Raw genomic sequence first — 27,500 nt, 5'->3', positions numbered from 1 at the left:
TCTGAAATGTTTTAGTTTTAGTCTAGTTTTAGTCGACTAAATATCATGAGGTTATAGTCGACTAAATCTACAGTTGATTTAGTCGACTAAAATGTATATTGGCGGTGCCTTGATGGCGTCGTGATGGCTGATTTTACACTTGGTTGCGTGCTGAAAATAGCCGATCTACAAGCTCACAACGCGTCGCAGCGCGACGCGTTGTGAGCTTGTAGATCTGCTATTTTCAGAGCGCAACACCCGAGCGCAACCAAACATAAAATTACTTGTCTTTTAGTTCTACTGGATCTCTTCTCCACTAGTTCCCTCACTAACATTTTAGTCTAGTTTTTATTTGTTGACGAAATTGTCAATATATTTGGTCTTAGTTTTAGTCATCATAGCTTAGTTTTTATTTCGTTTTCGTCATTGAAAAAAGGTAGTCGACGAACATTTTTCGTCATAGTTTTGGTCGATGAAATTAACACTGGATAAAAACAGAGACAGAAAACATGAAGTCAGAGAGGAGAGAACAACTGTAACGGAGATCCTCTTAATCTCCGTTACGTTACAGGACTTTGAGATATGTTCATGTACTTGTCAGGGGGGACACAGTTATACAGGTATATATTGCACATGAGAAATGAGTAGGAGACAAGTAATGGATTATAATTATAATCTTTATTATCTGTTGCCATGTATGTGTGTTCCAGACATCGGGGGAGGGGTCACCTGTGAAAGACAAATGTCAAAGTTAGAATAGTTATGCTATGGGCTCTAAGAATATAAATGTTATTGCTATGTTTCTCACAACTTACTTGTCCTTTCCTGTCTCCTACTCCCAGGGTGCAGTATTAAAAGAGTCCCCGGGGAAACAACAGCTGCTTTTATAGTTCCGGGAGGGTTCCATCACATAGGATTGTGCCAGGGGTGGGGAAAATGTTATATAGTTATGTTTGTGGGTTATTGTGGGGTTTGGGGATGGTAGTTCATTTAGATCAGTTAAGTGATGTCATATTGTGGTTTACATAGTAGGTATATTGCTGTGTTTGGTATGTGGGGGGGTTTTATGGGAAATTATTATGATAGAGCAACCCTGTAGTTGGTAGCACCTTAGCCCCTTTCGGGACCCTGTTTACCTTTTTTGTATTTGGGAAGACGGTAACCAGGGTCCCTTGACGCTCAAAGCACTCTCTCTCATATTCGCGGGTACCACTGTCTCGTCTCGGGCTAATAGCTCGTCGCTTGGAAGTTGCAGAGATTTCTCAAAGGTACCAAAAAGAGCAATACTAAACCGCGGTTAATCTGCATTAATGCGCTCGGATCGGCGCTGCCGTTTAACATTTTTAATCATTTAGTAAAGCTAAATTTCCTCTCTCACACTCTGCTCCACTTCCCATGTCCCGCCTCCCCGCGTTGTGATTGTCATGCAAGCATGTAGGAGCTCGCCAATCAGAGGCAGTACCGTAGGACCATAGAGGTATGCGTAGGACGCGCAGCTTGTCAGTCACCGCGGGGAGGCGGGACATGGGAAGTGGAGCATTGTTTGAGAGAGGAAATTTAGCTACTAAATGATTAAAAATGTTAAACGGCAGCGCCGATCCGAGCGCATTAATGCAGATTAACCGCGGTTTAGTATTGCTCTTTTTGGTACCTTTGAGAAATCTCTGCAACTTCCAAGCGACGAGCTATTAGCCCGAGACGAGACAGTGGTACCCGCGAATATGAGAGAGAGTGCTTTGAGCGTCAAGGGACCCTGGTTACCGTCTTCCCAAATACAAAAAAGGTAAACAGGGTCCCGAAAGGGGCTAGTAGCACCTAAGGGTGGGGAGTATAAAAGGCTGCTTTCTATGCCAGTCTGTAATAGGGCTGGTCAGAACAACATGTGCCCAGAGCACGTGATTTTATTGTTAGAATGTATATTATGGACACTGTAACCTTTTTTTGGAATAAAGGCCCACCAAGTGGCATTTAATATATTTCCTGCCTCTGCCTCCTCACTTCGGGTCATGACCGCTCGGTCAATCTAACAACAACGATGTAACATTTAAGCAGGTGATGATGACACACCACCTGTGTTGTTTTCACGATGCTGTGTCATCGTTCCTGTGTACAATGACTTTGTTGTACATTGCTATTTTTATACTGTTATTGGAAGATGTTGACACTCCTGTTGAATCCTGGCCCTCTCCCAAATGTTAAGACATCCTGTACACAGTTGTTCACACTCATATATGCATGGCATGCATGTACACAGAAACACATACACACACACACACACGCGCGCGCGTGCGTACCTGGCGGTGGTAACTCTGCGTTGTTCAGTGATGACACGGGTGACTTTCTGTTGGTCTCTGGTCTTAAAACTCAACTGGAGCTGAAATGGCAGTCTGTCTCTCTGGAGGAAATCTGTTGACGCGCACGCACGCACACACACAAAAATATGGGGGCTAGAATTAATTCCGAAACGAACAGATGCAAACACATAATATACATCCATGGATATTCATACCGTCATAAGCAAAGGTCATTGTTGCGTGCCATCAACATTAGTCAAAGTGTGTGTGTGTGTGTGTGTGTGTGTGTGTGTGTGTGTTTTCTCTTACTGTCCACGCTGTCCACTTTAACAGCAAACTGGAAGGTGATCTCTAGTCCTTCTGTTACATTCCCTATCTCTCTGACCAGCTTGTGGTTACTGTCATCCTCATAGGGAAAATACCTAGAGAGGGGGGGATTGGAGAGGAAAAGACAGAAGGTGAGAGAGGAAGAGAAATCAATAACTAATTGAGCATATTCAGAAATTGTATTTTAATCATTAAGACCAGGAAAGCATCGGTGTCATTTTAAGATGTCTTTGGCTATTCAAAAATAGCAGATCTACAAGCTCATAGCGCGGCACTGCACACACATTTTTTTTATCGTGAAAATATTTGCTAATATTTGAAAATATATATTTTTAAAGGGAAAAATGTTGACTCAAATCTTTGCTTCTGGGGGTCCCTATTACAAAATATATTGAGATGGGGGTCCGCAGCCAGATACATATCATTTTGGGAGTCCTTGACATGAAAAAGTTTGAGAACCGCACTGATATAGAAACATATGTTTTTCAAAAAAACTGTTAGGTATTAGAAGACATTAAATGTCTTTGCTTCTGGGGGTTCTACACATTTTGTAGAACCCCCAGAAGCAAAGACTTGAGTTAAAAATGTTCACTTTAAAAAATTATATATATTCAAAAGATTTGCACAAAATCTGTCTGTCTGACAGACCGCAACTTCTGGATTTCATTGTGACAACTGGGTGAGTCACACATGCCAGCTGTTTGCCACATTTTTACTCAGTTTTCCTGCCACTCACTCACATGCCATCTGGAGCTAACAGAGTTAGTGTGACGCCCGTCGCCAGTATGTTGTCTGCCAAGGCAGACTGGATCTCCGTAGCCACGGTGCCAATGTTGACGATGTTCACCTGTGTGTGTGCGGGCGAGAGAGACAGAGTTTTACCGGCAGGCGGAAACGATGGTGGTGAAAAGACACACAAAACAGCAGAAAAAAAGGTCAATGGGAAAAAAAGCTTAATCCTCTGGCGTCTGGCATTTTGTTTAATAATGTAATTTTGGGTCATGGGTGGGATGGCCACTTTTAACCTGCTGTGCCTGCATGTCGTTATAGGTGAACATTTTCAAAGATTAACATTTTTTTGCCTGGAAACCTGATGAATCTGCCAGAGCGAATACTGCCCAGTCAGAAACGTAATCTGTTCTTTAGCTACCTCAATAAAATGATACAGTATGCAAATTGAAAAACAACAAGGAACAAGGAAGTTTGTCTGTTCTAAAGAAAAGAAAAGAAAAAAAAAGACGACCAACATTTTCATAACACCAATTCCTGGCACAGACATCAAAATAAACATAACACTTTCCTATCCTGGTGTTTATCGTAGGTTGGCTAACCAGATCAGCCATGCCCTGTTTGTATGTACTGTCTTAGAGGCCTTTTATAAGCCCTTTTGGGGTTTCCTGCCTCTTCCTTGCACTTAATTAATTTAATTTCTAATTTAATACAAAAATCTTGTCTTTTGTGTTGTCTCAAAAGTGCAAAATAAATCAGTACAACCACAGTCTTCTACTGTTGACCATTGGGAGCTACTGTGACATTGTGGGGTCAGGTCTGTGTCTATGTAGTATCAAAGGTCATGAATGTATTTCAGATGGCACAGCGTGTACCGTAGTACTCTGTATCTGATCTCACCATCAACAGGTTCTTATTAGTAGGACAGTTTGTACCGCGCTAGAGTAAACATCAGTACGATCTTACTGTGCTGTAGGCAGACCAGCCTGATTAGATGCTCTCCACCCTCCAGAACAAAGACACTGTTGTGTCAAGGATTTATTTCTATTATCTCTGCCAAGCCAAAGGCAGGGCCAATATTACGTTGTTACGCCTGGCCTGTGTGTGTGTGTGTGTGTGTGTGTGTGTGTGTGTGTGTGTGTGTGTGTGTGTGTGATCATGATCAAATGATCATGTACACACGCAGGCCAAACAATTTGTGAATTTCTCATCTCAGACCTGCCCGTCCCTCCAAGCTATGGGATATACATGTCCACCCGGCTGTTTAGCGCAGTGGTTATCAATGTGGGGTCCAGGGACCCTCTGTGTTCCTTGAGGGGGTTCCAAATGGACCCTTACGGGTCTGCACACTGTATACTCTCAGAGTTATGGTGTCCTTGAAATTAAAAACCACTGGTTTAGTGGAACTAGCCAATGTGGCTACAAGTTATCCGTCTGGCATATGAGATTCATATGAGATTCTCAGTACAGAACTATACTCTTCTTCACAGCCCTCGGCTGCAGCCTACAGCTGTGCAACTCTACTGCATCCTAGTTGATCATCAGTGCATATAAAACATACATTTTCCAGTGCGTCTCTTAGACCAACATTGTTGTGACGATAGCGTTGGTTTCATTGGTCAAGTTTATAAAGATCACTATGTCTCTGTCTCTTCCACACTCTGCACACGGACACAGAGAGAAAGCAGATCACAGAAGAGACCGTACTCCTATGACACATGATCATTATGCACACGTCTGATTTACACTAATATCGTCTCTGTCGGGTGGAAATGTCCAAAACTCTTACGTTTCAGGATTTAAATTCAAAAGCATAAAAAGTAGCAGATCTACAAGCTCTAAACGCTTGCGGATCTGCTACTTTTGTGTGACACTGTTGTATGATCAAGTAGGATGTTAAAGGTTTCATGACATTCAGTTCTACAACACATTAAAGGTCTTTGACATGGTCCTTCAAACGTGTATAAAAAGAAAAAAAAACATAAAAAATGAAATGAAATGAAAATGAATGTCATAGAACCTTTAACTTAACTCATTCACTGCCAGAATTATTTCTGGCCCGTTTGAACACCGCCAAGATTTTTCATTGAAAAAAAAAAGTACTCAGGAGCCGAGATAAAGAATTTTTAAGTTTTAAGTTAACAAGGAAGTGGATGGGAGTCTATATCTTCGAAAAATCATATCTCCTTGGTCTTTGGGTCAAAAAAAAAAAAAAAAATCAAAAAAAAAAAAAAAAAAAATTTAATTTTTTTTAATTTTTTAAAAAGTCGTTTTAGTCGTTCTTGGCAGGCATGGCTTATGGACAGAAGTCGTTTTAGTCGTTCTAGGCAGTATATGAGTTAAGAAAAAACACAAATAGTTAGAATATGGAGATAAGAGGTTTCTTCCCGACAGCGACGATATACTAAGCATGTCAGCGTACCCTGCACGCATACGCCGCGCACATGCACGCACGTGCACCGGACACAGACAGCCGGCTGTGAAGGCCCAATGCACTCTGAACAGGCACTGTAGTTTTAGTCAACACTAGTTAGTCAGCACTTCATTTATACAATGTTACAAAATGCTATAAAATCAATAGAGCTTACTCTGAATTGAAGTGAGCCTTGTGTGTTCCAAATGCTTTTAAAGTACAGTACGTGATTCAAATAGTTTCAAGGATTATCAGGTCAGACATGTTGTCCTACACGTTGTCCCTTATCTGTCCTACTCTGAACATTCGGCTAACATCACAGGTATTTGGTCTACAGTATGTAATATGCCCCGTTGCTTCTAAACACTAATACACTTCCTGTCATCTGGGCTATTGGTTTAAAGTTGGAGTCAACAACAACAAGGTCACAGAGTGACCTCAAAACAGTTGAACAGCCGTCTGAGTTCAGGTCACAAGTAACTCACAGTAAGAGAGGAGGAATCTTGTATCTTCATATTTCATCTTTTTATGTTTTGGTTTATACTTCTTCGTATGACAGTGTCGTGCAAAAGTACCAAAAATAGCCGCTCTACAAGCTCACAATGCATCGCGATGCGCTAATTTGAAAAAATAAATTAGATTTAGAAAATGTGTGCCTATAATGACATGTCCAAAATAGGGATGCCAGGTGTGTGTGTGTGTGTGTGTGTGTGTGTGTGTGTGTGTGTGTGTGTGTGTGTGTGTGTGTGTGTGTGTGTGTGTGTGTGTGTGTGTGCATGTGTCTCACCCGGCCTCCAGTACTGTCTGCCAGTAGGCCCACCTCTACCAGACGACAGTCTGTCCCTTCAAATGTCATGATTGATACTATCACCCTGAAAGACAAAGAGACACATCAACACACTACCGCAGGGGTCTTCAACCTTTTCAGGCCAGGGACCCCCTAGCTGAGAGAGAGATGAAGCAGGGACCCCCTCTATATTGTATAAAATTGTGTTTCAGATTCAACTTTTTTTGTTTATTTCTGGGCTGCTCTTTTTTCCCTCTACACCTATACACGCACACGCGTGTGCGTGCATCCTCACCCGCTCACAGCTGCCTGGTGAGCCAGCTTTCTGTAGAAATATGAAGAAGATGAGGAAGAGGAGGGAACCTGCTCCATTGCTCCCAATCCGATGTTGGCTCTGCCGTCAGTACACAGAATCACCTGAGGACACATGATACAACTGAGTTACAAACTCCATTAGCCAGAATTCTGCATCCTGTGACCTTATCTCACACCTGTGATATACTTGATAACAAAAATCTGATTGTTAGTGTAAAACGCTGCCTGCATTACATTACAATAACACTGCTTACAAGATCTGACCTACTGTAAAAGGTGAACTCAGGTCAGGACAAAGCATTGTTTTTAATTTAGAGTAACCAATATAAAGTGCTTACCCCATGGCCACGGATGTTACATTCATGTACGGGCTGTCAGAAGTACCCGTATCTTCCGTATTGTTTAATAAAAAGCATGTTAATCCGATCGGTGGACATGTTCTCCGGATTAAAATGCTTTTTATTGAACAATACGGAATATACGAGTACGTCTGAAAGGCCCGTGCATAATTGTAACATCTGTGGAAATGGGGTTAGCACTTTATATTTGAAATCTGAACGTTTATCTAGATGTACGGACCGTATATGGAGAAAGTGCAAACACCAGGTTGAAGTTGATCCATGACTGTAACAGGAGTTATAATGTACTGCACCGTAAGACTAGTAGCAGATAATAAATAGACAAACAAATGAAATGAATTCATATACTTTAACGTGCGGAATCCGTAACAGGCAGCGCTGTGAATCTGAATTTTGTTACGATTATGGTGATTACTTAGTATTAGACACCACCTGGGCGGGTGAGTCATGTAACTTTCCCGACGTTAAGCAAGCTGTATGTGTTCAACAACACAGCCATGCAGCCTTGCAGATTTCAGCTTGGGAAAAGCACCCAACTGTATTCTGGGAATCTGTTGCTGGTAGTGGTTCATGGTCACCATTGCGTTAGGTGACGTAAGCCTACCAGACCATATGCCAGCTTAACAATGGTTGCTAAGCTAGCGAAGGGTTCATTGTGTTTGTATAGACGCCCGGCAAAGCCGGCTGCACCATGGTAAATTGGAACCCCTCGACTCCGTGTTGGTGGGCAGGTACTTTACCCCTGCACCACCTGAGCACAGGACATAGTTGCATTGTTGTGTTCATGTGCTGCTCGCATGACAAAATACAAAAATCTGCCTACCTTTGAGCCTGGGTACCGGGACGCCATGGCAACGGAGACCAGAGCAGCCGGTCCGAGACAGGTGGCACCGTGGTCTCTAAACCTGGACATGGAGACAGGGTTAGAGACACACAGACACACAGACAGACAGACAGATAGACAGACAAACAGACAGACAGACAGACACACATACAGACAGACAGACTAAACATGTGTTAGAACACACTCACTCTTTGACTCTTTGTAGAAGCGCTTGGTAGCACTCCGCTATACAATGCGGTGTGCTGTGGGCCACACCCTCTTGCCATATATGGTCGTAGTCAATCAGTGCCCAGTCCCTGAACCTCATGGGTTCTCCGGTCCCGTCCCCATAGACCACCACCTGGACAAATGGGTGGACAGGAAGGGACATAGTAATTATGTGGTCAACATACTAAATAAACAATCATCCACTAAGTGTGCCATCTAAGGGGGGTGATGACACCAAGCCGTATCGCTACAGGCACGGACGCTTCAAAGCAACCGAAGGTATGGCACCCCCATATCTTCAAAGCCTGATCCAAACCTACAACCCCTCCCGCTCACTCAGATCGGCTAACACAGGGAAGCTGTCAGAACCTTCCATAAAACAACCAGGACAACGCTCCACACGTCCCAGACTCTTCTCCCTTCTGGCTCCCAAACTATGGAATGAACTCCCCATAGCAATTAGAACTGCAGACTCACTCCCAATCCCAACCAAGACTCACCTCTTCAGACTCCACCTTAGCCCGTAGCACTTGCCCTAGCCTTGACGACCATGCAGGATTATGCAAAGGCTAAAATGTCATTGTAATGCTGTAGACAGATGCCAAGTTCATTTATTGACCTGGCATCCTATAGTTTGTATAGTTTCAATTTACAGATTATAAATCTTTTGATATTATACTGTTAGTTTAGACTGATGATAGGTTCTTGGTTTGCCTGTGATTTACCTAGTCTATACTATTTCTATGCATTTGATGTATTTCCTTGTGTCTACCTTGCTTACTGTAAATTACTCTGGATTAAGAGCGTCTGCTAAATGCCTAAATTGTAAATTGTAATAGAGAAATGTTCAGAGTTGTATGACACACAATCCCGTCATCATAAAAACCTTGCCCAAAAAAGAGAATGCCTGGTGAGCCACAGCTCTGGATATTTGTTGTTCAGGTGAGGAATCAAGTCGCCTGGAATTGTTGCATTGTACAATGGATATAGCTGGTAACCATTCTGTGCTGCCATGCAATGAATCTAGGTAAAAGGTCAAATTGAACGACAGATGTAATCGCATTTACAGTAGTTTTCCCACAGTCTCTATGTGCGTATACGGTATGTGTGTGCACACGCATGTGCGTGTGTGGTAATATTCCAAACTAAGTTGTTGACATCTTGATAGGCCTTATTATGACACTGAACAAGTATGTTTCACTCTCTGTTTCTCTCTCTCACATGTGTGTGTGTGTGTGTGTACACACACACACACACACACACACACACACACACACACACACACGCGCACACGCACACGCACACGCACACGCACACACACACACACACAAACAGCAAAAAAACAAAACACAAACTGTCTCATCTCATTTCAGATTAACATATTTAGCGCAGGTGGACAGACAGGGGACTGTATGTTAGAACATACTGTACGAGGGAAACACCATGACATAGCATACAGTAGCAACAAGAGACACCCAATAGATGTTTACGTTTGGTTCACTGATGATCTATGTGGTCTGGATATATGTGACTTATGCTGAGTATGTACCTTAAAACTAAGCAGTGGTGGAAGAAGTACTCAGATATTTTACTCAAGTAAAAGTAGCAATACCGCAATATAAAAATACTCTGTTACAAGTAAAAGGCCTGTGTTCAAAATGTTACGTAACTTGAGCAAAGTACGAAAGTATTGGCATCAGAATATACTTAAAGTAACAAAAGTAAAAGTGTACTAATGTTTGAAAATAGCCGATCTACAAGCTCACAACGCGTTGCGATGCGACGTGAGCTTGTAGATCGATTTTCAAATAACCTAGGTATAATACAAGCTAAGTGGTTAATGTATGTTTTATAATTTAGTAATTTAAAGTTTTCAAATAATTGTAGTGGAGTGAAAGTACAACATTTGCCTCTGAGATGTAGTGGAGTAAAAGTATTGCAAATTGGAAATACTCTAGTAAAGTAAAAAGTAACTCAAAATTGTACTTGTAAGTATTCACTTAGTTATTTTCCACCACTGCTTATAAGCATGCTTTTAGCACAGAGCCCTGCTATGAGTCCATTGAATAGGTTCACGATGCCAAACCATGACAGGCTATGGTCTAACTATGATACACACCTTGTTTAACCACTTTCAACCTAGCGTCCCTATTTTGGGCATGACATTATAGAACACATTATAGAGAGTTCTAAGATGTTATAAAAATGTACTAAAACATTTCTAAAGAATTTCACAAAACACAATCTAAATAAAAATAAATAGCTCATTATGATATGTGGTTTAGGGCTATTTTTGCTATAACAATCAATTTCCTGGTATGTTAGGCATGTTTCAGTGTACATACAAAATTAATTTAAAAACTCAGTCAAGAGAACAATGGACATTTTTCAGTTATTTTGAGCTTGCAATTTCGAGTCATAGAGTGCATCATTGCAGAAATGTAAATCTGAGGGTGGGGGAGGGAGGGGGGGATTACAGAGGAAAAGGTATAACTAAAAATATACTTTTTGGCTTCGTTGATAATGTTCAGTCAGGAAGAAATGACTCACTTACTGATAACAATGGAAACAGACTTACTGAAGAAAACACTTCTGTCTCAAAGTCACAGTCACTGATTTGGATGACTTAATAGGTGTAAGAATGTATGCAATCTTCACAAATGTAAGCCTGAAAAATTGTCTGGGCAAACAATAACAGTGACTCAGTTGTCAGTCATCAGTGGGAAACTGCCAACAACTCATATGTGTCTCACTATAATAGACTTGTATCTTGATACGGGCAAAATGTCTGAGAACGTATATAATCTTGATCAAGGCTAATTCACTGAAAGGTTGAGATAGAAGACTGGATGTAAATAACAATGGGACCAGCCTTACTAAAAACACTAACATGAATCACAGGAACCATGATTCACAAACATACTTTGATAACAGGAAAAGCTAAAGTGAAATGAATGCAGTCATGATTCAAAGCTGAATGTCTGATGTCAGAAGACACTGAAACCAGTGTTGATTTCGTCGACTACCTTTTCTCACAGACGAAAACGAAATCAAAATTAAATAAAAACTAAGCTACGATGATTAAAACAAGACAATTTCGTCAGCAAATAAAAACTAGACTAAAATGTTTAATGCGACTAGTGGAGAACAGATCCAGTAGAACTAAAAGACAAGTCATTTTATGTTTGGTTGCGCTTGGGTGTTGAGTTTGAGAATAGTAGATCTACAAGCTCACAACGCGTCGCACTGCGACGCGTTGTGAGCTTGTAGATCTGCTATTTTCAGCATGCAACCAAGTGTAAAATCAGCCATTACGACGCCATCAAGGCACCGCCAAAATACATTTTAGTCGACTGAATCAACTGTAGATTTAGTCGACCAAAGTTCCAATTTAGCATGCTCATTTCTTAGTGTCACCACTTCCAATTTCACTTGTTTAATCTGTATCCTGTTTGAGTTCTCTGTCCTGGTTGGACAAAATTGGAAATGAAACTGAAACTGAAACGAAAATGCATTTTCTGTTTAATACAGAGGTGGAGAGACAAGGAGACTCCTAATAATGAAAAAACACTCTATAGCAATGAGTACTATCAGAATATAGAGCTATTTAACAATTATTTTAACCAACGCAAATCACTTACCCTACCTTTAAGTCGACTAAAAATAGACAAAAACTAAAACATTTCAGATGACTAAAATATGACTAAAACTGAATGGAATTTTATTCAAAAGACTTTGACTAAAACTAAATAAAAATGAGCTGTCAAAATCAACACCGACTAAAACAATGACACGTTTGTTGTCAGATTATTTTTATTTTTTTACTTAACTTGTTCTCAACTTTGTGTGTACTGTATTTCGTGGAACGACAATTAGTGAAAATAGCCAATCTACCATCTCTCCCAATGTGTCGCAAGATTTATTTGGCTTCAGAGGAAATGACAAAAGGTTTTTCAAATGATGTGTGTGTGTGTGTGTTCATGATGAAATTCCCCTGTTGAGTTCTGAGAATGTCACAAAAGAAACTAAATACTTAGAATTCTGGGTCAGACAGAAAGCTCATGTCAGATAGAGATCTCATGTGAATGTGTGAACATCTCTCACCTTCACTGACTCTTGCGGCGTGTGTGTGTGCGTGTGTGTGCGTGTGCGTGTGCGTGTGTGTGTGCGTGTGCGTGTGTGTGTGTGTGTGTAGCATGACAATATACTATACTAGCTATGGCATTGGTTCTCAAAGTGGGGTCCGGGGACCCCCAGGGGTACTTGAGGGGGTTCCAGGGGGTCCCCAGCTAAATGATGGACAGGAACCAAATGGACCCTTATGGGTCTGTAACTCTGAGAGTGTACAAATGGAACCAAATGGACCCTAACGGGTCCATTTGGTTCCATTTTGTACACTCTCAGAGTTAAATTAACATTGGTTTTAAAATGTGAATTGGTATAAGAGGTATAAATGCCATTAAATGGGGGTCCGCAGCCTAATGCATGTCAAACTGGGGGTCCTTGAAATTAAAATGGTTGAGAATCACTGCTAGAGAGCCGTAAAAACCTTCTCTTATTGGAGTCCCTGGCTTATCTTTTCAAATGGGGGTCCGCGGGGTAATAAGTGTCAATTAGGGGGTCCTTGACATGAAAAAGTTTGAGAACCACTGAGCTATGGTATTCTCTTCCAGTTTGCTATGCTACGTTGTAGATGGGAAAAGGTGGTATTTGGATTCAGAAATCAGGAGGGAATGGGGATACTGACGCCAATAGAAGTTTGAGAACCCCTGACCTACAGTAGGTTATGGTACATGACTGATGGCAGCCAAACGTGAAGTTGGATTTATCCTCTTCCCTTCTCTTTTTTCCAAGAAAGCAAAGCTTGCTTGGAAACTATACTGACCTGGACCGGTGGCATTGCAGAGACAACGCAACACACCTGACATGCTTCTGACATGTGAACCGGTTAAACTCACTGTTGACTGCAGACTGCCCTAGTTATGCTGCTACAGTACTGACAGTATAGCTTATGAATAATAATACATAGCTGGGGGATTCGGATGTGACAATAATTATGTCCATAGTGTACCGTATGGTGTATATGACTAATATACTTGCCCACTCTCTTTCTGTGCTGTATGTGTTTCTAGTTAGTTAGTTAGCGCTGGCTATTTTCACAATTCTTGCTTCTTTCTTATATTATTTGACAATTTGGCCAATGTTTGATCAGTTTTTATAGTATAGTTTGTTGATTACTTTTGGATGTGTGTGTGTGTGTGTGTGTGTGTGTGTGTGTGTGTGTGTGTGTGTGTGTGTGTGTGTGTGTGTGTGTGTGCGCGCGCACGGCTGCATTTGTAAGCTTGTGTGTTTGTGGCACAAAGTAAGAACATAGGTACTGCTCAGTGTGTATGTGTATTATTGTACTGAGTGCAAAAGCATGTGTAGTGTGTGCATGTTAGTTGCATGTGAACCCAGCTCACGTGCATATACTGTAAATGTATCCGAGTGCATTTCTGCACGACAGCTGCAGTGATGTACATGCATTGTCTTTGACAAACAGCTGCAGTAATGAGTGGGGTGTGTGGGCTCAGGGTCATTAGATTGCCAATGACTGTGATTTAGGCAGACAGTCTCTGCTGTCAAGTGTCAACAACGTCTAAAGAATGTCATTCTGCTAGGCTGTCAACCCTCACACAACATACACACGTGTAAAACTCTCTCTCTCTTTCTGTCTCTCTGTGACTGACACACACACACACACACGTGCGCACACGCACACACGCACACACACACACACACACACACACACACACACACACACACACACACACACACACGACTATGGGCTTATAACCAAAATCATGGTATTTCTTTTCTTTACAAGCTTGCAAATGCTTTCAAGATTTTCCAGTGGGCCCTGATCCAGTGAAAGCTTGGGGACCACTGTCCCACAGACAGCACCCCACCCTTCATTCATCCTACCTCATCGTTGAAAGTCACCAGCGCCACTCTCCTGTGAGGGGAGCTCTGGAGCAGAGACTGTAGCGCCCTCTGGAGGGCATCCTGGATGCCCTGAAAATACAACAACTGTCAGTTTAGCATTATGATATACTGTAGGTATGGACACAAAAACATAACATACACAACACATACACTTCTGATTAGCTGGCACTGGCAGATGTCCGTTAAAATGGTATAACGGAACAACTCAAATATCACATCATATACACAATATCATAACAGCATGTTAACTAGACCCTTCAGAAAAAAATAAAATCCTTGATTATGCGGGCTAAAATCCTTGATTATGCGGGCTAAAATCCTTGATTATGTGGGCTAAAATCCTTTATTATGTGGGCTAAAATCCTTGATTATGTGGACTAAAATCCTTGATTATGTGGGCTAAAATCATTTAAAAGAGCCTTAAAAAATCACCTTTCAGGAGGCCAAAAGAGGAGGTAGTACCATTTTCCCATTAGACAGCCGACCCCCCCCCCCTGTTCTTGTACATATCTTCCCCCCCCCCTTTTTTTTTTTTTTAATTTCTTTTGTTGTACATAGTATTATATGTATGTATATATGTATGTATATATATATATATATATATATATATATATATATATATATATATATATATATATATATATATATATGTATATATATATATATAGATATATATATATTCTTGCTGTTTTATTTTTATTTTCTTTGTGTAATGATATTCGAACTGTGATGCCACTATATATGTCTATGAATTGAATACCAAGGCCCTCATTGGAAACAAGTCCGCAAGGACTTTTATGAACGGACCTGTTAGACAAAGTATTTTAAATGTAAATGTGTTGTTTTACATTTTTTGCCTAATAAAATATTCAATCAATCAATCAATTATGTGGGCTAAAATCCTTGATTATGCGGGCTAAAATCATTGATTATGCAGGCTAAAATCCTTGATTATGTGGGCTAAAATCATTGATTATGTGGGCTAAAATCATTGATTATGCAGGCTAAAATCCTTGATTATGTGGGCTAAAATCATTGATTATGTGGGCTAAAATCCTTGATTATGCAGGCTAAAATCCTTGATTATGTGGGCTAAAATCCTTGATTATGTGGGCTAAAATCATTGATTATGCGATGAAATATGTGTTTTTTTTTATGTGATTTTATGCTGTGAAATTGCGTGAAGTTGCAAAATATGTGCAAAGTTGCATATGCGCTGTATATTTCGCATAATATGTGATACGATGCACATATTATGTGATGCGATGTGCATATTATGCAATGCTATGGGATGCGATGTGCATATTATGCGATGCGATGCAATGCGTCATTTTTGAAAAAAATGTACCCCGCATAATTATGCGCCATTTTGCTGATTATGCGGTAAATTATGCGATTGCATAATCGCATTTTTCTGGAGGGTCTAGTTAACACGCTCGCTCGTGCGCGCGCACGTGTGTGTGTCCATGCGCACACGCTCACCTGTAGTCTGGATATGTAGGTTGCCGACCTCATGCTGTTGCCGGGGGTAACCTGTTGACAGCAAGGACAATTGTGAGGTGAGAGTTACAGGCTTCACATTGCTCTAGGATCCACACACACACACACACACACACACACACACACACACACACACACACACACACACACACACACACACACACACACACACACACACACACACACACACACACGTTTGTATTACAGCGCATGACACCAGTGTGCAACTACAGTAAGTACAAATCAGGCATAATTCCAACCCTAAAGCCTAATCCTAATCCCAACCAGAATCTTTTCCCAACTGTAAGCCTATAACTTTAGTCTATGGGCCATATTTTCGCCGGTGCCTTACCCATTATCCCTAAACTTCTTTGCCATTTTTTACTATTCAAAAAACATTTTCAAATACTTCAATTAGCCGATACATCGACACGTTGTGAGCTTGTAGATTGGCTATTTGAACTATTTGAAAAGGTTTTTAAAAATAGTAAAAAATGGCAAAGAAGTTTAGGGATAAGGCACTGGCAAGAATAGGGCCCCTCTTTCTCAAATTCTTCTATACCAGGGGTCTTCAACGTTTTCAGCCCAAGGACCCCCTCTCTGAGAGAGAGATGAAACAGGGACCCCCCACTATATATTGCATAAAATTGTGTTGCAGATTAAAGCTTTTTTGTAGATGTTGGATTCATGTTAATGTGTATTTTCAGACATTTATAACCACTTAAACCCGTCAATACTTAGTAAACTTTCACTCTGTACAGTACTTAGTCTGCTCTTCTTCCCCCTCTTTGCCGAAAATAGCTGATCTACAAGCTCACAGCGCGAGGCGTTGTGAGCTTGTAGATCAGCTATTTTCTTAGAATAGGGATACTAGGGTTCAAGTTCAAGTGTAAAAAACTAAGTTCCTATCACACAATGATTTGGTGGACCCCCTGTAGTACCTCTGAGGACCCCCTAGGGGTCCCAGACGCCCTGTTGAAGACCCCTGTTCTATACTTATGGGGACATTTTGCCCGCACACGTTTTGGTAATAGGAGCACAAACAGTAGTGACTATACCTCAGTAGTGACGCTCATGCTTCCAGAGATATCGACACAGAACACGATCACACTGTCCTCCAGGTTCTGGTAGTCGTCGTCCACCGGGGTGGGCAGGTACAGCACGTCTCGGCCCCGGGGGCCCCGGAACGCACCCAGCCGAGGGCCCAGCCTGGAGGGGTCAGCACTACAGCTGTCTGGAGAGAGAGTGTTCTCTGTACCGCAGAACTCACACAACCACACCTGTGTAGAGGAGAGGAGAGGAGAGGCTGTCTCTCGTGACATCGTTGGAAACAGTGTTGATTTCGTTGACTAAAACTATGACGAAGCATGTTCGTTGACTAGACCGAAAATAGTTGATCTTTTTAATATTTAGTCGACTAAAACTAGACTAAAAGTAAAACATGTATTTTTGACTATTTTCAACTGGCTGCAACTATGGAACGGATTACCGAATGTTTTTAATTTCCCCCCCGATTCTACGAGACCCCTGTGTGTGTAATGAGGGGATCACCGTGAGGACGGTGATCACTGAAAATATTTTGTGACTACTTGAAAAAGGTACAAAAATGGTTAAAAACAGCCAGCACTGGCTGTACCCTTTTAAAAACCTCTGGCACTCAATGTGTTAAGATGACTAAAATGGGACTAAAACTATACAGAATTTACAGTCAAAATCAACACTGGTTGAAAACAAAAGTAAGACAGAACTGTCAAAAACATGCCAAATGAAACAGATATGGATGGATTTAAACTCACATTGATCTGTGTAGAACTCACAGATGACAGGGCAGCACTACATTTCCCACAATTCACCGGGCGCTGACAACTCTGGATACCTGAGGCTGAGCAGAGGAAGAACAGTGGACCTAAGTGTGTGTGTGTGTGTGTGTGTGTGTGTGTGTGTGCGTGTGTCTCTCTCTCACCTTTGCTGATGTCCACCAGTTTTCCAACACTGAGGGAGACCACGTTGACGTTGGCCTTCAGCCTGCTCTGACCTTCATGGAGGAATGGATGGAACATTAGAATGCATGGCTGATAGCTTCAAATAAAAAAACACACTATAGAGTACAGAAGTCCTGACGTCACTCGTTCATCCCCTGGTTCGTAAAGTCATTTCTCTATGGAGAATAACATTGGGTCATCTTAGAATCGTCTCATATAAGAATTGTGGTCCAAAAATAAACAAACTGTCTCTGCGATATTGTCTGGGAGGTGCCTCTGTATCGTTTATGATAGTCACTCACTCATATTTGATACAGTCTGTTTCTGGCAAAAATGTAACTAATTTGGCGGAAGTAACTATCGTTTTCTCACCGTCAGTTGATGCTTCATATCCATATGAGTCAAACCGCCGGGGTTATTTGTTTATTTTTGGAACACAGTTCTTATTTGCAGAGGTGGACGAAGTACTCGACCCCAGTACTTGAGTAAGAGTACAGACACTCCTTGGTCAAATTTACTCCACTATAAGTAAAAGTAGCTCAGTCAAAATGTTACTCAAGTAAGAGTAAAAAAGTAATTGCTTTTAAACATACTTAAGTATTCCAAAGTACATGCTTTGAAAAATACTTAAAGTACAAGTAAAAGTAAAAGTAGATGTACATTTCTTAATTTTGATATCAATGAATTGCTGTAATGTTTTCACAATGAATTTATAGGACCTTGTAACTCTTGTTTCAGAGAAGTACTGTAACTCTCTGAAACCACCTGCACTGCATGCACTGATGTGCTTGCTTGTAGACGTTATACAAAGCCTTCAGAAACACCTATAAAAACATAGAAATGACTGAGGAACCAGAACTAAATACTTAAGATAACAAAGAGGCGAACAGAGGGGGAAGACAGAAACACGGCTAGTGTGAGAGCAGAAGTTAGGCCAATTGCATTTTAGGGAAGAAAAAAAAACAGCCAACCTAAAGACCAAACCGCGCCAATGCAACTAGTCGCAACTCCTTGCAACAAAACTGTTTTAAAGGTTCTATGACATTCATTTTCATTTTTTTTATTTTTTATGTTTTTTTGGGTGTTTTATGACCTCAATTACAACCAAAAAGTCTGAACTTTGAACATTCAGTGGATTTTCTGTGGTCTGGGGTTTTCTGAATAATTAGGCTGAAAAGTAATCTGAGCTTGGCCCTTCGACAGTGAGGTCACTGTCGATTAATCCCGCCCACTCTCCTCCTCGCCCCTCCCCTCCCCTATCCTTTCCTTTGGGGGGGCGGAGCAGAGGCGATGATTGACAGGCAAAATCCCTCACCAGCGACACCCGCAGGCAAAGATTTCTTTTTTCATTGCAGTTGAAAAGGCTTTAGAAATGTGAGAGAAAAACACCTGCCATGGATCAAAGGAGTGGATTTTTTTGTTAAACCTTTCTATACACGTTTGAAGGACCATGACAAAGACTTTTTTTTTTTTTTTTTAGATTTTTTTTTGTGGCTTTTTATAGCTTTTTTATTGGGAGAGGGATAGTGAAAGTAGGCTGACAGGAAATGGGGAGAGAGATGGGGGAAGACACGCAGCAAAGGCCGTCGGGAACGGGACGCGAACCCGCGGCACGCTGTCTGTTAAGGGATTTCAACCAGGGTGCCTGGACCGCAACGCCACGGCCCAGGCCATGACAAAGACTTTTAATGTGTGGTAAAACTGAACGTCATGAAACCTTTAAGGTCAACCACACCAATGCAACTCCTTGCAACTGCCATTGGGGTAATGGTTGCAAGTAGTTGCAAGTAGTTCCATGTTGCAAAGAGTTGCATGGCAATTTGCATGGCGAAACATTGTTGTGGATGTGGAGTGGGCTTAAAAGTACTTTATGGCTATAAAGTACTCAAGTAAGAGGAAATGTAAGAGGAAATGTACTCAAGTAAGAGTAATAAGTATCAAAAAAATCCAATACTCAAGTAAAGTACAGATCCTCAGAATCTGTACTCAAGTACAGTACTCGAGTACATTTACTCCGTTACTGTCCACCACTGCTTATTTGACGCGATATTAAACACGTCTATGGGATTCAGAATGGGGGTGGAAAAACACAAACCAGGTAGGATGTGTAAATTACGTCAGACTTCGGTGCTCTATACCTTCACTCATTCGATTCATAAATGTGCAGTATGTGGATTCAAGCAGGCAGTATTCTGGTTTTAAACGCAAATAACTAACCCTATAATATCTTTTCTATATCATCACATACAAGTGACTAAGCTTTGCGAGCGGATGTATGTTGACAGTATTTGCATCATGCAGTCATGAAATACTGTGAGGAGGGCTGGCCAGAACAGTACATTTACTACTGTAGTACTGTACGTAAGTACATTTTTTAGGTACTTTTACTTTACTTGCATGTGGTCCCTGACCATGCATTTAGTAACGTAGGAAGTGAATATTTTCTTCCATGGAACAGTGCACTAAATGACCTAGTGACCTATGATTGGTGTGTCATTGAGGTCATTGTTGTCAGTTACGGGGAAGTCGGAGGTCTCAAGAAGGGGAAGTTGTACCGGATTGTCTGATTGCCTCATCATTATTAGGAAAAGTGCCCATATAATCACATGTGTACTGCTCACTTATTCACACAGTAAATACTGTATTTAATAGTGGTAGATTATTTCTCTAGATATATTGAAATAGTGCAGCTCAGCCCAACAATGACATCGTTCACCTGAAGTCGATGTTTGCATGACGGCACAGCATCCTAGTGACAATCTGGCCCCCCAATCCTGTGGACCTGAGCTGAAGGGGTTTGCGGTTGACTATGGCTTTGAACATGTGATGTGACCAGTGGCCTTATAAATGTCCCCACTCCCCAGAGTAACGGCAAGGCAGAGCACGCCATCCAAACCTTAAAAGGGCCAAAGATCCTTATCATGCCTACGGGCCTACAGAGCCACACCTCTGGGTAACGGTTAACAGTATACATTCCCTTGCCTACCGCTCATAAAATGTTCGCAGCCGGCTCTCCCAGACCTGCAAGCGCTCCATCTTAAGGAGAAGGAGAATGTTTCAAGCAACCTGAAGACCGTGTTTGCATCACTGACGCAAAAGCACAAGAAGGCACAATGACAACCATGGATGGAGGCACAAGGGCCACTGAGGAGGAATCGTCACCGTCTTGTGCCTAATATACCAGAGTCAGAATCTCAGGATGAGAATAAACATGAGCAGCTATTCCAAATGGACATATAGACATGAAATGCCATATAGACAAAATTGCCTGTAAAAAAACTAAGGCAAAAAAGATTTGCCTTTTTACAGGAACAGAGCTAGTTTCCCAATGGCATGTATGAAAAGGGTTATTGAAGCAGTCTTTCTTTCTGTGTTGGACTATGGAGATGTCATTTATGGGCTCCTTCTGTCCTCAAGCCCTTGTATACAGTTTATCATTCTGCTCTGCGCTTTGTATCTGGTGAACACTATAGCATTGGTTCTCAAAGTGGGGTCCGGGGACCCCCAGGGGTCCTTGAGGGGGTACCAGGGGGTCCCCAGTAAAATGTGTTAATATAGCATCACAATAATTTTAACCTTTTATACGTTGGCTATTCAAAAATAGCAGATATACAAGCTCATAGCGCGGCACCGAGTGCCGCGCTATGAGCTTGTAGATCTGCTATTTTTGAAGAATCGTGAAAATGTGTGCAAATCTTTGAATATATATATTTTTATGTGGACATTTTTAACTTAAATCTTTGCTTCCCTGGAACAACATTTTTGAGATGGGGGTCCGCGGCCAAATACATATCATTTTGGGGGTCCTTGACATGAAAAAGTTTGAGAACCACTGCACTATAGCACTCATCACTGCATCCTGATATGATGGGTTGGCCTTTCTTGGCCGACAGGTGAAACAAACACTGGTCCCTGTTTATTTTTAAGGCAATTGATGGGACTTTACCATTGTATATTAAATCTCTGCTGGATTGGAATCCTGTAACATATAGGACACGCTCCAGTGACTGGCTCACGCTAAAGGTCCCCAAAGTAAAGACTGAACTGGGGAAAACAGCCTTTTGTTTTAGTGCCCCAACCACTTGGAATGACCTACAGCTTAAATGTAAGATCTGTTCCCCCATAACATACGGTCAATTTGAATCTTTGATTGCAGACCTACCCACAAGTGTCTGCAACTGCTTTTAAATTTGTGTTGTATATCACACGATATAGGGGAACATTTCTGTATTTGTTTTGTTTCCGTTTTGTTTTATCTTATCATTGATATGAATATTGATGTGAAAATGAAACTGTACTGTGATGTATCTCGACGACACTGAAAATGAGAGCAACCTCAATGTCCTTCGAGTATAAATAAAGGTTTGAAATGATATGAAATGACTTCTGCAGAAGTAAAGTCAGTAACAATATCTTAGATTAGAATACGCCTGGGGTCATGAGCATGAGGTCAGGCAGAGAAATAAAAAGACACTGACTTAATCACTCAAACCCTAGCTTCCCTATTCTGGGCATGTCATAATAACTAAGCAAACATTATGCAAACATAGAAGATTCACGCAGTGTGAGCTTGTAGATCGGCTATTTTCGGCTAAAAGATTTTGCCTATATGTGCTCTTTCACAGAGTTTTTTTTTTTTACAGGCGAATAAAGACTACTTTGAGTTTAGCATATGGACTCACACTTGAACAATATGCGCGACTCACAGCTACTATTCCTAGCTGTGACACAGAATCAAACTCATCATCAAGTTAAACGCCTAACTGATAACATTAAACCACATCCCCCTTACTTTTAACGTCGAAGTAAACCTTATCTGTGGCTTCTGCTCAATTCCGCTAACCAGTGGAGGAATAAGTACTGTACTCAAATGTTTTACTTAAGTAAAAGTAAAAGCATTGGTATCACAATGTACTTAAAGTACCAAAAGTCGAAAGTTCTCGTTGTGCAGAATGTCCCATTTCACAAGTTTTCAAATGTATAAAATGTATAAAAAATCTTTTGAAAATAGCAGATCTACAAGCTCACAATGCGTCGCATTGTGAGCTTGTAGATCGGGCATTTTCAAATGGCTGAAATGTATATAGGGCTGAAGTGGGTAGTGAATGTTTTGTCATAATAATCAAAATCTACAAAGTAACTAGTAACTAAAGTTGTCAAATAATTGTAGTGGAGTAAAAGTACAAGTATTGAAAGTTGGAAATACTCCAGCAAAGTAAAAATACCTCAAAATTGTACTTAAGTACAGTTCATTTCATTTCAAACCTTCATTTATTCTCGAAAGACATTGAGGTTGCCCTCATTTGCAGTGTCGTCGAGACACATCACAGTATAATTTAATTTTCACATCAATATTCATATCAAAAACAAGACCAAACAGAAACAGTACTTGAGTAGATGTACTTAATAAACTTTACACCACTGCAATTACGTTAACTCAGATAGACAGACAGACAGACAGACAGACAGACATATAGACTGAAGTAATTAAAGCGGGTCATGTTTAGAATAGCAACAGCTGAAATCAATAATATATCAGTAATAATCCGATATTAACCTGTGGGCAGCATTAAGTGAAGGTGGGGGCCGCATGTGGCCCCCGGGCCGCCAGTTGCCCATGTATGCTGTAGAGTGTAGACAGACGGACACTCACCTTTTGACTGTAGAGGAGGAACGAGGGTGGAGCGAGGGGGAGGTGCAGGTGGAGCAGATGGTGCAGGTGGAGCAGATGGTGCAGGTGGAGCAGAAGGAGCAGGTGGTGCAGAGGGAGCAGGAGGAGGGGGTGGTGGTGGTTTGAAGGAGGGTGGAGGAGGGATGGTGGTGGTGGAGGTTCGGCGCGTTTGTTTCTGGGGATTGATGTGTCGAGGGGGCAGAGGAGGAGGCTCTGAAAAACAAAACAGAGACTTGACCACTTACTATGACAGGTTTACCACCTGTTCTCCTTTATATTACATTAGATAACAAATACAGAGTAAACATAAGCACAACATATGATGAACAAGTGAGTTGCAACCTGTGACACTGTGTGTGTGTGTGTGTGTGTGTGTGTGTGTGTGTGTGTGTGTGTGTGTGTGTGTGTGTGTGTGTGTGTGTGTGTGTGTGTGTGTGTGTGTGTGTGTGTGTGTGTGTGTGTGTGTGTCAGTGTCAGTGTTGATTTACAGCAAATTTTGATTTAGTTATAGTCATAGTCTTTTGAATAACATTTCATTTAGTTTTTGTCATATTTTAGTCATCCAAAACGTTTTAGCTTCAGTCTAGTTTCAGTCTAGTTAAGATTATAGTCGACTAAATCTACAGTTGATTTTGTCTGCAAAAAAATATTTTGGCGGTCCTTGATGGCATCGAAATAGACTAGAATCGAAATAGAATTCACTTAGCTGCATGCCGAAAATAGACAATCTACAAGCTCACCACGCATCGCGACGCGTTGTGAGCTTTTAGATCTGCTATTTTCAGAGCACAACACCCGAGCGCAACGGAACATAAAATGACTTGTCTTTTTAGTTCTACTGGATCTCTTCTCCACTAGTCCCTCACTAACATTTTAGTCTCTAGTTTTTATTTGTTGACGAAATTGTCAATATTTTTCATCATAGTTTTATTCATCATAGCTTAGTTTTTATTTTGTTTTTGTCAGTGAAAAAAGGTAGTCGACGAGCATTTGTCATCAGTTTTAGTCGACGAAATCAACACTGGTGTGTGTGTGTGTGTGTGTGTGTGTGTGTGTGTGTGTGTGTGTGTGTGTGTGTGTGTGTGTGTGTGTGTGTGTGTGTGTGAGGCAGAGCAGCTTGCAAAATATTGCTCAATCTCCTCCATTATAGGCAGTCGATCTCTTTGGAGGAGAAGGTGCTTCCTGTACCCATAACTCTTCCCCCGGTGCTGGTAATATGGCAGACTGTAAGTGTATGACCAATGTGTTGACTGTGAATAAGTTCATGCACATTTGTTGTTTACATTCTGGATGTTGTTTGGATTTAAGCACTGAGACACATGTTGTTTCCTGTGTGTGGGACATCAGAAGCAACTGAAACATATCTGTGCCCTTGTAATGTATTTTATAAACGTGGACTCAAATAAAGAAATTGAAGTGTGTGTGTGTGTGTGTGTGTGTGTGTGTGTGTGTGTGTGTGTGTGTGTGTGTGTGTGTGTGTGTGTGTGTGGGTGAGTGAGATGACAGAACATAATGGAAATAATTTAGGCACATTTAGTCGTTGTCTGGTACTAAGAATTGCATTGTGGTTTGCACTATGTATGGTGTGTGTGTGTGTGTGTGTGTGTGTGTGTGTGTGTGTGTGGGTGTGTGTGTTTTCACACCTTCCTACGCTATCTGACTTTTCTGTCCATCCTTCTTAAGCATATGCCTACAGTACATGCACACACTTACACACACACACACACGCACACACACACACGCACGCACGCACACACGCACGCTGCAAAAAAAACTTTCCTGTTGTCGTCAATGGCCCTGACATCAGCTCACCGCACAGACAAATAACACTGTTCATACGGCAGACTGAGAGAGAGACGGAAGGAAGGAATAAGTGACAGAGAGACAGAAAGGACAGTTATAGACAAAATGTATAGAAAGAAAAACAGACAAAGAGAGAGAGAGAGTATGAGGGCAAGAAATGCACACAGAGAGGAGGCAGAGAGTTACCTGCTTGATGTAAAGCACTGGTTCTGTTGTCATATGGATGCTCATTCACAGACCGTCTGGGACAAACACTGGTGTATGCTGGGAAAATGTGGGACAAACACTGGTGTATGCTGGGAAAATGTGGGACAAACACTGGTGTATGCTGGGAAAATGTGGGACAAACACTGGTGTATGCTGGGAAAATGTGGGACAAACACTGGTGTATGCTGGGAAAATGTGGGACAAACACTGGTGTATGCTGGGAAAATGTGGGACAAACACTGGTGTATGCTGGGAAAATGCTGGGTTCATTATTAACTCAGCTTAATCACAAACAAAGGAATTATATTACAAATACTGTACTGTACGTGCCGAAGCCAATTATACACCTAAGCCCCATGTTAGTTGACTGGGGTCCCCCAGGGATATTTACGTGGGTCCCTCCTTTTTCCCGCTTCACCAAATATCTTCGTTGAAAACAAATCTACAAGCTCACAATACGTTGAAAACCGATCTGCTATTTTTGTTGAATGACCGCCTATTATGACATGCCCAGAATAGGGATGCTAGGGTTCAGTGGTGATTTTATATTATATATATTGTACACAGGGATGTGATCTTATGAATACATTATGAGAGAAGTGACCTTATGAATACATTATGCGAGCAGTGGGATTGATATTTACCTGCGTTAATGCTCTCAGGTCTCCAGTTACACACGACATGACTACAGGCAAACTCCATCTGAGAGAGAGAGAGAGAGAGAGAGAGAGAGAGAGAGAGAGAGAAGGAAGGGAAGGAGAGAGAAACAGAGTAAGAGACATTGATACCAGAACACAATCAATGGCTAATTTAGAATCTGGAACATGTGACAAACCACCTTATATACAATAATATTGCTATAAAGATAGTAGTCCGTTTAATCAAATGATACAGGTGCAGATAGAAATGCCTGTGTAATCATTTTGTGCAGGCACCATCCTGTGCCACAGGATATTTAGTTCATGAACGTCATCAAAAAGTAACAAAAAAAAGAAGAAACAAAAGAACATTTTATCTGGAGACAAGACGTTTTTTTCGAACAAGAGCTCTTTCATGGTTCAAGGTCTCCTCTTAGAGACAGACGATGAGAGACTTTAGTTACTAGTTACTTTGTAGATTTTGATTATTATTATTACAAAACATACATTATCCACTTCAGCCCTATATACCTTTTGGCCAATTGAAAATAGCCGATCTACAAGCTCACAGCTTGTAGATCTGCTATTTTCAGAATATTCTTATACATTTAATACATTTGAAAACTTGCAAAACGGGACATTCTGCACAATCAGTACTTTCTACTTTTGGTACTTTAAGTACATTAAAGTTTTACTTGTAACAGAGTACTTCCACATTGCAGTATTGATACTTTTACTTAAGTAAAAGATGCGAGTACTTTTTCCACCACTGACAGTGAGATCAACACCACACCAAAAACATCAACTTCCTGGTGGTTTGCTATGCGTTGTTGGCGTGAACATATATAACCACATGTTTTGGTTACAGGTCTGTAAAACAGGTGGCCCGCTGAAACCGTGCATATCATTATTTCCTATGTGAAACTGCATAATGTGGAAAACACTATAGGGCTGCAACCGTTAATCCAACTTATCGATTTAATAAGATTATCAATTCTGGGCCCCAAAGTAAGTTCTGCTTAGTTTGGACATTTTAGAAGTATTTGTACACCAGTATTTGTTGTAATGCAGGTCAGAACATGTATTCAAATGCTGGCCCTGTGGTTCTGGACATGGTACAAAATCTGTGAATTTCAGGTCAGGTATCTAAAGAAGCAATTATAACTGAACAGAAGTGAAAGTGACCAGTAAAAGTAATAACTCATTAGTCAACGGTGTACAGTATATACTGGATCTGTCTAACACACACACAGACACACACACACACACAGACACACAAACACAGTTGCAAAATGTGTGTGTGTTAATACACGTGTATTTTCCTACTTACTGCATTTCAGATGATCAGTTTCTAACGTCTCAGTTAGAAGATCAGCTCTCAGAGAATCACAAATTCTTGGATCGGCACAGCAGGTCCACACACACACAACACACACACAAATCACACCGCAACACAGTGA

General features: G+C 41.1%; 1 protein-coding gene across 2 annotated transcripts in view; it reads right to left on the bottom strand.

Moving 5' to 3' along the window:
* LOC311034776 (circularly permutated Ras protein 1) overlaps window positions 1-27,500 on the bottom strand; it is a 32,592-nt gene that overhangs the window by 4,778 nt on the left and 314 nt on the right. Inside the window, exons 1-16 of one of the 2 annotated variants that reach the window (XM_084042756.1) lie at window positions 27,371-27,500; window positions 26,047-26,104; window positions 25,382-25,459; window positions 23,375-23,605; window positions 17,703-17,774; window positions 17,536-17,621; window positions 16,798-17,019; window positions 15,722-15,772; window positions 14,219-14,308; window positions 8,236-8,387; window positions 8,027-8,108; window positions 6,825-6,946; window positions 6,530-6,614; window positions 3,341-3,447; window positions 2,583-2,695; window positions 2,274-2,385 (exon numbers count right to left, since the gene is read on the bottom strand). In XM_084042756.1, the coding sequence (XP_083898882.1) occupies window positions 2,274-2,385; window positions 2,583-2,695; window positions 3,341-3,447; window positions 6,530-6,614; window positions 6,825-6,946; window positions 8,027-8,108; window positions 8,236-8,387; window positions 14,219-14,308; window positions 15,722-15,772; window positions 16,798-17,019; window positions 17,536-17,621; window positions 17,703-17,774; window positions 23,375-23,605; window positions 25,382-25,459; window positions 26,047-26,104 (1,661 nt within the window). In that variant the 5' untranslated portion in view covers window positions 27,371-27,500. The remainder of the gene's footprint in view (window positions 1-2,273; window positions 2,386-2,582; window positions 2,696-3,340; window positions 3,448-6,529; window positions 6,615-6,824; window positions 6,947-8,026; window positions 8,109-8,235; window positions 8,388-14,218; window positions 14,309-15,721; window positions 15,773-16,797; window positions 17,020-17,535; window positions 17,622-17,702; window positions 17,775-23,374; window positions 23,606-25,381; window positions 25,460-26,046; window positions 26,105-27,370) is intronic. The other variant, XM_084042757.1, reaches the window with a different exon arrangement.

This window comes from Gymnoscopelus microlampas (assembly GCF_963454915.1).
Source record: "Gymnoscopelus microlampas genome assembly, chromosome: 19".
Taxonomy (NCBI): domain Eukaryota; kingdom Metazoa; phylum Chordata; class Actinopteri; order Myctophiformes; family Myctophidae; genus Gymnoscopelus; species Gymnoscopelus microlampas.
The sequence above is the reverse complement of the archived record's forward strand: the minus strand, read 5'-3'. Positions and strand labels throughout refer to the sequence as shown.